The 9,382-nt window shown below is 52.5% G+C and overlaps 1 protein-coding gene across 2 annotated transcripts in view; it reads left to right on the top strand.

Moving 5' to 3' along the window:
- The first annotated feature begins 773 nt into the window (after positions 1 to 773).
- Cavin1 (caveolae associated protein 1) overlaps positions 774 to 9,382 on the top strand; it is a 13,829-nt gene continuing 5,220 nt past the window's right edge. Inside the window, exons 1-2 of one of the 2 annotated variants that reach the window (XM_028780524.1) lie at positions 774 to 1,434; positions 7,054 to 7,263. In XM_028780524.1, coding sequence (XP_028636357.1) covers positions 958 to 1,434; positions 7,054 to 7,263 — 687 coding nt within the window. In that variant the 5' untranslated portion in view covers positions 774 to 957. Of the gene's footprint in view, positions 1,435 to 7,053; positions 7,264 to 9,382 lie in introns of those variants that run through there. The other variant, XM_028780523.1, reaches the window with a different exon arrangement.

Genomic DNA, 9,382 nt, shown 5'->3' with positions numbered 1-9,382 from the left:
GGCTCCTCTTGGCCTTCTTTTCTCTGCTAGATAAGGAGATGCGGTTCCATGATCTCCCTGAATGCTCACCTAATATCCGGGAACCCGAGGGAAGAACAAGTCCGATGCCACATTCTCTGAGTCAGAGTGCTAGATATCTGCTGGAGAGGACACAGGGCGCTTTTTTTTTTTTTTTTTTTTTTTAATAATTCTCGCCTTAATCCTGCCCTGTCCTGACAGTTCTAAGAGAAACCTAGAGGCCCTTTGTAGACTGTCACCCTTTTTGTCATTTCATCTCTTCCCTCCCTCTCACTAACAGCCCCACAAGCTTTGGGGTCAGTATATAGATAGACAGATGCTGGGGTGGACCCCCAAATCTTTGAAAAAGATTGTATAGGGCAAGGATCCTACAAAAGACATGAGGCATAGACACAAAATACTCGTTTACACCCAATTCACACGCCATTTGGACCTCAGCTTGATCTTAAAAGGCTGGGGTGGGTTTGTGGGTGAGGAAAAAGAAAAAGGAAAGAGAAAAAGTAGAGCACACTCAGAGGACCTAATTCCTTTCCCCAGCTCACATTCCTCCGCCCCAGTCCCGCTGCTGCAGTCTCCACTGCCAAGAGGGGCCCTAGACTCCCGCTCAAACTATTCCAACCATCCTGAACAGGGTGGGGCGCCCGGCTCTTGGGTCTCTCTCCGCTGCCCCTCCGGGGTTGGTCTCCCCTCCTGCCCCGGTTCCTCCCTTTCTGGGGTGGGGCCAGCCAATGGCCGACGTGACTCCGGGTTTGGTCTGGGAGCCGGGCAACTCGCGGATTCCCCGCCCCACAGTTCTGGCTAGAGTCCCGGTGCGCACGGACGTGGCTCGAGTTTCCTCCGCTCTGGGCTCCTGCTAGCTTTCCCCTCTCTCGCTCCTCCTCCTCTCCGGGTCTCCCGCTCCAGTTCTACCGGGTCTGCCCCGCACGGCTCCGGGAAGCCATGGAGGATGTCACGCTCCATATCGTCGAGCGTCCATATTCCGGATTTCCCGATGCTTCCTCTGAGGGCCCAGAGCCCACCCAAGGGGAGGCACGGGCCACGGAGGAGCCGTCGGGGACCGGCTCCGACGAGCTGATCAAGTCGGACCAGGTAAACGGTGTGCTGGTGCTGAGCCTTCTGGATAAAATCATCGGCGCCGTTGACCAGATCCAGCTGACCCAAGCCCAGCTGGAGGAGCGACAGGCGGAGATGGAGGGCGCTGTGCAGAGTATCCAGGGAGAGCTGAGCAAGCTGGGCAAGGCGCACGCCACCACGAGCAACACCGTGAGCAAGTTGCTGGAGAAGGTGCGCAAGGTCAGCGTCAACGTGAAGACCGTGCGCGGCAGCCTGGAGCGCCAGGCCGGCCAGATAAAGAAACTGGAGGTCAACGAGGCGGAGCTGCTGAGGCGCCGTAACTTCAAAGTCATGATCTACCAGGTGAGCCCGCGGGGCAGACCGCGCCCCGAGCTGGAGGTACCCTCACGCCCCGCGGCCTCAACCTGGGATCCGTGTGGGACACCAGACTGAGGCTCGTCTCTCAGCCAGCCCGGCCTGGTGAGAGCGGTCTGGAGCTCCTCCCTCCTTCCTGCGCACTCAGCTAGAGTGGGGTTCAGGGAGTGGCAAACTCTTGGGGCTCACAGAGGGGTGCACACTGCGCCTTCCTCTCCAGGCTCCTCCCCTCGGTCTCTAACTCCTATCGGAAAAGTTAGCAGGCTAGACTTGGGAACGCTGAATACTCCCAGCTTGTCTCTGTCAAGCGCCTTTCCACTTGGAGGAAGTTTTTTGGGGGGAGGGAGGAGGGAATGCCGGAGGTCCCTAGTGGTCTTTGGATGCCCCTCTGTAAGCAGACACTAAAGGTGGGGCCCGGGGCCTGGGGCCTCCAGCGCTGCGGGCCCGATATAGCGGGTGATTCAGGGCTCAGGCACGCAGTGGCGGGGGCGCCATGCAAGAGGCACGACCGTCAGCCCCCCCTCACCCTATCCCCGCGCCCCCGCACCAACCTCTGCTACCCACGCACGTCCCCAGGCAGTGATCTGTCCCTGGCCTCCAGTTCCCTGGGGACACCCTGTCTTGTGGTGCGCGGGCGCCCTTGGCGTCTGCTGGGAGCGGGTGGGGCAGATAGGGTGGGCGTTAGAGGTGTAAGTGGGCCTGGTGGTGATGGCGGTCTGGGCACAGTGAATCACCCCCGCATGACTGCGGGGGCCGTGTCCTGAGCTCTGAAGGTGCTGGTGGGTGGAGGCTGCCGCACTGAGACTCCACCCTATACATTCTTTGCACCTTTCTGGGTTTCTCCTGCCTGGATACAACTGTAGTATCTTAACCCCTAAAGCATCTGAGAGTCTCAGTGCCGATTTGTCCCTGCGTTCACCATCCCTGACTCCCTTGAGAGTAAGGCTGGGCTGAGTGTGGAATTAGTGCTCTTTCCCAGGAAGGGAATGTGCTGGGCCCTGCGTCCTCCTGCTTGGGCCTGGTTGATGCTTCCACTCCTAAGAGGAGTGAAGGCTATAGGGTTAGTTTATGCTCCTGAGGAGAATGAGGGGTGTGAGGGGGAAGACTAGGTTTCCCACTTGCCCCACCTTCAAGGACCTGTGTAAAGGAGCTGTGATCACCAAGCTCTGAGACTTGCTTGATTAGGATGCCCCAGAGTAACCAGGTGATTGATGTGAGACGACGACCTTAGCTGGGTTTCCCTAAGAGTAACCATGAGCAATGGAGATGGGACAGTGTCTGGGGAAGAACTGAGCAGACTGTATGCTTGCAATCCTTGGTGGTAGGACAGGGGCAGAACAGGCCTGCTCCTAGCTCCTGCCTCTACATACTGCTGAGGTACTCTTTTAAGGGGCCTGCAAAAAGCTGTGCCCTGCTGGTGCATACCCGTGTGGCTCCATCGTTCCAGAGGCCAAGGCAGCCTGGGACATATAACACAACCCAGTCTAAAAACAAACAAGAAAAGCTTTCCTGCTCCCATTTATAGCACCCACTAGGTAGGAGAAAAGTGTTTACTTAGAAAGCTGTTTCCACTCCATCTAACTGCTTGGAGGCAGGAGGTTTGGGTCCTGTGGGTTGTTTTTGAGACCTGTGTGGCCTTCCCAAGTGATGTTTAGGGAAAGAGAAGTAAGCTAGCTCTCTTCTTCTGTGCTTGTCACAATGAACTTGGATAGATGACTTTCACATTTTAAATATCCCAGGTTGTGCAAAATGGGGACATTCTCAGCCTGGAGGTAAACCTCCCCGTGCTGAGGGTGATTCTGAGAGAAAGGACAAGTGTTGAGTGGGTGGGGGACTTCTCTGCTGAGGTCAGCGTCCTCTCAGCTCTGTTTCATCTCCAGCATTTGACAGTCATCACTATATGAAGAGTGGGGTGGGGTGGGGCACTCACTAGATGGCTTTGACTACATCTGAACCAAGCCAGTGGGTAAGGAGGGCAGAGAGTTAAGGGAGAGATGGCTCAGTCATAAACAGCACTGGGTGCCCTCTTAGAGATCCAGTCACCCCCATTCTGGCTAACAATATAATTCCAGTTCCAGGGGGTCTGACACCCTCTTCTGCCTCAGCAAGGGTGCTGCACACATCTGCACAGACATGAATATAGGCAAAACACTCATACACAAAATTTAAAAAATAAATAAATGTAAAAAGAAAGGAGTCACTGAAGTGACAGGGACAAGCTCAGAGGTAAGGACTAGCTTCCAGGACATGGGATGGGGCTCAGAGTTGCAGAACTTCCCTGAGCTGCCCCAAGGGTGTTCCAGGTGGGGTGAGGGGATGAAGTCTCCCATGTTAGGGGAAAGCAGCCTGTTCTCCTCCCGGGTCTGCAGAGGTCTACGATCTGAGAAAAGAATAGGGTAAAAATAGCCGTGTGTCTTGGCAGGCCTAATACGGAAGACTGGGAGCAGCAGAGTTTATGGGAAACTCAGGATAAGGAGATGGCCAGGCAGAGAGAATAAGGCAGGCAGGGTGGAGAGTGGAGGGGGGCAGGGATACTGACTGGAAAGGGGCTCCCAGATGATAGTTTTTAGAGGTGAAGCAGAAAGGAGGGTCTATGTTCCCCCTCTAGGTGTGGGAAGTCTTGATGTAGCAAAGGGGATACTGCAGAAGAAGGAACCCAAGTGTCTGGGAGTCTCAGTGCTGGGGTCAGGATGGCTGACCACCCATGCCCCATTCCTATGTGGAGATCCCGTGTGTGGCTATAAACAAACATTCTGTCCTATAGGGTAACAGTTATGGGCAGCAGCTAGTGAAGGCAAGAAGTGTATTCTATTATTATTATTATTTTGTTTTTGAGACAGAGAGGGTTGGGTTTTTTTTTTATTTTGCTTGTTGTTTGTTTATTTTTGTGCAGCTCTAGCTGTCCTGACACTCCTTCTGTAGACCAGGCTGGCCCTGAATTCAGAGATCCACCTGCCTCTGCCTCCCAAGTGCTGGGATCAAAGGTGTGTACCACCGCTACTGGGCAGGAAAGTGAAGTCTACAGGTTGTGGGCTGAGGGCCTCTAGGACGTGTGGGTAATTTGTGCAGATGGAGGCAGCTGAAACACCGGGTAACCCAGGAGAGCTGAAATCCACACAGCCTCTTGTACAGTGATGATTCTGACATCTTCAGTGCTAGATTAGAATCTAGAAGGTGAGACAGAATGGAAACAAAGACTCTCTGGAAGTTGTAATTTTTCCAAGCTCAATCACTCTAGGCAAATGATTTACCATTGCCCTAAATCCCCCAAAGGTGGGATAGTTTGGATGAGGCAAAGCTGATACCCTTTGTATCTGCTCCACAGGCTTGGGGAGAGGACCCAGAAGCCTTGAAGAGATCAGATTACTCACAGACACTAAAGGAAAGGACAGTATGGCTGGAATGAGGGCTTGCTGGCTTCTCCTCAAAACTTCACCAGCCTTTAATTCCTTCCTTCCTGTACTCCACGTGAATCACGGGTACCTTTCTCTAGAAGAACCCTAAACCTTTATCTAAAAATACTTGCAGCTTGTTCCTCTGCTCCCTTTTACCCCCTTAGCCTCATCCCTGTAGAGTGTGTCTACCAAGTGTAACTGATGGCTTTGGGCTATTTTTCTTGGTCATGCACTCCAAAAGCAGACAGGGTATTTTTAGGGGCATTCCCAGGACCGAAGGAAATCTTACTATCTGCCCACCTACCACCCCATTTTAAAAGTCAAATCTGACTATTTTAAAAGTCCAAGTTAAGAAGGTGAAACAAGGGTATAAAGCCGGCAGCTGGCAGCAAGAGGGGGCAGGGTAGCACGCTGCCAAGCGACAACCTCAGAGGTGAGGGTAGATCGGCACATTTCGGGAGCTTAGGCAGGGTAGCGAAGCTAAACACTACACTACCCGTGTAAATGTTTCATTTTTCTGTGGCTCTAGCCCTCTGAGCTGGAAGATAACCAGCCTCATCCTCTCCATTGTGTGTCTTAGGAAGCTGGGGCCCAGACCAGGGGAAGTCACTTGCCTATTGTCACTTAAGTGATGAGGTAACGGTTAAAACGGGGGCCAGCTGAGTGTGGCAGTGCACAGCTGGACTTCAAGCTCTCTGGAGCCTATGGAAGCAGGATTGTGAGTTTGAGATCAGCCTGGGCTACTTAGGGAGACCCTCTCAAAACAACAACCACCACCCCAAACAAGCAAACAGGGGATAGGAATCTCGCTTTGTTGGCCGGAGTAGCCAGCATGCTACTCTAGAGTAGCTTAGCATGCTACAGCCCTGGGCTCCGTCTCTAGCACCGCAGAAATTAGCTGTGTGCCATGTGCCTGTAATCTCAGTGCTCAGGCAGTGGAGGCAGGAGGATTAGAAGTTCAAGGTCCCTCTCAGCTACATAGCCAGTTTGAGGTCATCCTGATCTATAGGAGACAATGACTGGCCAAACTGGGCAAGAACCTGGGTATGTTGCTCCTTAGTGGAATGCTGTGTGTGTGTGTGTGTGTGTCTGTGTCTCTGTGTGTGTGTGTGTGTGTGTCTGTGTCTGTGTGTGTGTGTACACGTGTGCTACATTGGTTACAAGTGGCCAGCAGTGGAATATTGATGACCACTAGCGGCTGAAATAGAAGCAAAGACTAGTCACCCAGACACAGGAGAGCGGGAGATAGGGGAGGAAGGTGCCCAGGATAAGGTATAAGCTCCAGGCTAGCCATGGGGTGAACCTGATTTAGGCTTTCTTTCTAGGAGAGTCATTTCCCACCCCTGCCTCCCTAATGTTCCTGCCTCTTTCCCGGACTCTGCAGGCTGGGACCTGTTGCTGCTTTGGAGTTTTACGTGCCTTACTGAATATCACTATTGTCTGAGTCTGCTGTTCTCCCCACTGTCCCTCTCTAAGTTCTGACTGCCCAAAGCAAGAGTGTGAGCTCAGCTCTGGAGAGGTTCAGATGCTGCCGCTGGGAGCCCCAGAGCCCCACCTGTCGTAAGACAGCTTGATATCAGATTCTGATTTCTCTCTGTTATAGTCTCTGATAGTCTAAGCCCTGGGTAGCAAAGGAGGCAGGAGGTAGAAACACAGCCAAAAGGGAAGTAGCCAGAGTGTCCCTCTTCTATCCCTGTCCCTTTTCTGATCCAGGGTGGCACCCAGGCGTGCCCACCCGCCTTCGGGAATAACAAGAAGGAAGGGAGTGTGTGTCTCTTCCACTCAGATGAGCCTTCCTGTTAGGATTTACCAACTTGTCTCAAAACAATCTTTCTCCATGCCTGGCAGCCTCTCTCCCCTTTCTCTCCAGACCCTCAGTAGCCACGACCATCTCGTGCAGAAAAGTGGCATTGCAATAGAGGGTGTAAGCTGAAGGAGAGGACCAAGGAACATTCTGGAAGACAGGAAGGAGGTGGATGGGGATTCAGTTGAAGTTGTGTTTATTAATTCATGGGCTTGGGTTCATCCCATCCCTTCTAGCCCTAGGGCCCTCCTAAAGAAGCATTTCAAATGTGGTTTCGGCACACCCTACTTCACTCCGGGGCCACTCCCTCTTCAACCAGACCCCACTCTGCACCCCACAGAGGTCTCTTTCTGTCAACCTCCCTTCATCCATCCCACATGCCATTTAAACCCCTTTTCCTCATCTTAGCCCAAGAAGAAGCCGAATGCACTCTCTGGCCCAGCCACACCCAAGATCGTGCCTCTTGACCTCCTGCCTGAGACTGAGCCCTTTCACCTGAAGCCTGAAACAGTGTCTGACCGCCCAGCCTTTGAGCAGATGCCCAGCCCACTGCCCTATTACCCAGAGCCTAGGCTCCGATCCACCCCAGAAGAGCCAACAGCTGGTGGGAGTATCTAGGATCTCCTGGGATATGGGCCCCCCTGGGCACAGGGTGTTCCTCCTGGTTCCTATTGGCTCTTCATTTGATGAAAGTCAGTGCCTTCATGGCCTGCCCTTTCAAGCTGTTGTCCATTATGGGCTGGCAATGAGTGTTGGAAAATGCTTGTATTCTGCAGTCCTCAGGCAAATGTTTGTGTGGTGGGGGTGGAGGGTAAAGAGGGGGGTTCTCCCCTCCTTGGGTGGTGGTGGGGATGTTTTGCTCTCCCAGTGCTGTGGATGGACCCCAGAACTCCCTGCATGCTAAGCAAATGTTCAACCACAGAACTGTATCCCTTGATTTCTAAGTTGTAGCTCGCCCAGCACCCGACTTGAGCTGCACCCAAAGGCTGCTTGGCATGAAGCTGCATGAAACTGGGCGTGGCTTCTGGTTCTCTCTTCCCCGCTCCCTCACTCCCTACCCCTCAGGGACCGACCAGCTTGGCTCAAAGCCTCTTTGGAGGGGGTAGGGGTGCCTTCATGAGGCCCAGGCCTGGGAGTTGTTCCGTGCCCTCTTCACCCACTCCCTGCAGCTGAGGAAAACATTTTCGCTTACTTTTTTTTTTTTTTCATTTTCTTTTAGAAAATGTTTTGCAGAGGGATCCCTTATGTTTGCCAGATCCTACCTTGGGTGGGGCACCCAAAAGCTGCCAGCTCAGAGAGTCCCAAAGGGAGGACATGTTAGCTGACTCCACTCACAAAGCTTCTCAGCTTGTTTTACCCTTGTGGATTTTCCCCCCATCTATCTCTCTCATGAAAATCTAATACTATAGATACAATGTATGATTGTTTATGTAAGGAGGTTCTTTGGAGCCATCCTGATAGCAGAGGCCCTGCTACCTTCCTGAGAGTCAATTCTGTTTCTCTCCGGAAGCGCTTTCTTGGAAGCGCCTTGCCTTCTTGCTGTCTCAGTACACCCAAAGCAGAGGCCTTGGGCTTTTAGAACTCCTCCTTCATTTCTTCTTCATAACACATCTTCCATGCCACAATGTCATCTCCTCTAAATACGCTCTCTAAGCAGATCTTAGGTCTCTGAATCAACTCCAGTGTCTTTCTGGGCCCTAGTGTAGACAGAACTGGTTAGCACTAAGTCAAGAAAGGCTCCTACCCCGGACTGGCTAATACTTGACCTTCTCTCTAACAAATATGAAATGCCAAGGGCATAATGGGTGCTCAGTTATATTATTTTTTTTTTCTTAGACAGGGTTTCTTTCTCTGTGTAACAGCCCTGGCTGTCCTGGAACTCTCTCTGCAGACCAGGCTGGCCTTGAACTCACAGAGATCCACCTACCTCTGCCTCCTGAGTGCTGGGATGAAGGGCATGCATTAACATGCCCAGCAGATTATAATCTTATAGTGACATTTCTAAGCTGGAAGGTCTTAGTTTCTGCAGCAGGGTGAGAGGTGGGAACCTCCCTGAGGGCCTCTTTACCTCTGTCCTGGACTGGTGCCTTCCTGCCTTGGGGAGCTAGCTCTGTGTGCTTGGCAGGGGCTGGGGAATCCGTGCATGCTTTTGTTCAGACCTGGTCATTAAAGGTAACTCTGGAAACCAAGCCTGTTGGGAGTGGTGGTTTTGTTTAATGAAAATGGGAAATCGGAACAAGCAGAACCCTCCCTTCTTGCTTTCCACAAGGCCCCTCCATTGCCCTAATCACTTTGCCAGATACGCAGGGGTGAGACAAAGGTGGCTGGCCTGGGTGCCCAGAGTAAGGGGAGGTGCTTTTGGATTGTGTTGCTGGCTGTTGTAGCAACAGACAGACTGGGTGGGCCCAAGCCAACACTCCAAGGGCGTGAGTCATGAGGGGAGCCTGACTTGGAAATGGGGGTGGAAAAGAGAAATCCGTTAATGGAGGGAAAAGCTAATGGTGATGTCCTGTGTTCAGAGCCAGCCTATAGGACATTGTGGAGGGGCTCAAGCCAAGTTCTTTCTTCTTACTCAGCACCCAGCCTTCTATCCAGAAGTTGGTGCCTCTGGTAGAAGCCATCATTCCAGGGAAGCCCACCATGAAGGAGATTATATTTCCCAAGTGCCTTTCTTGGAAAAGCCCAAGCACAAACTTCTCCTCCCGTGGACCACTCCCCAACACTGTAGCAATGCACA

Source organism: Grammomys surdaster, unplaced genomic scaffold (assembly GCF_004785775.1).
Source record: "Grammomys surdaster isolate TR1022 unplaced genomic scaffold, NIH_TR_1.0 371, whole genome shotgun sequence".
In the NCBI taxonomy this organism is placed as follows: domain Eukaryota; kingdom Metazoa; phylum Chordata; class Mammalia; order Rodentia; family Muridae; genus Grammomys; species Grammomys surdaster.
This window is presented reverse-complemented; position numbering and strand designations above follow the sequence as displayed.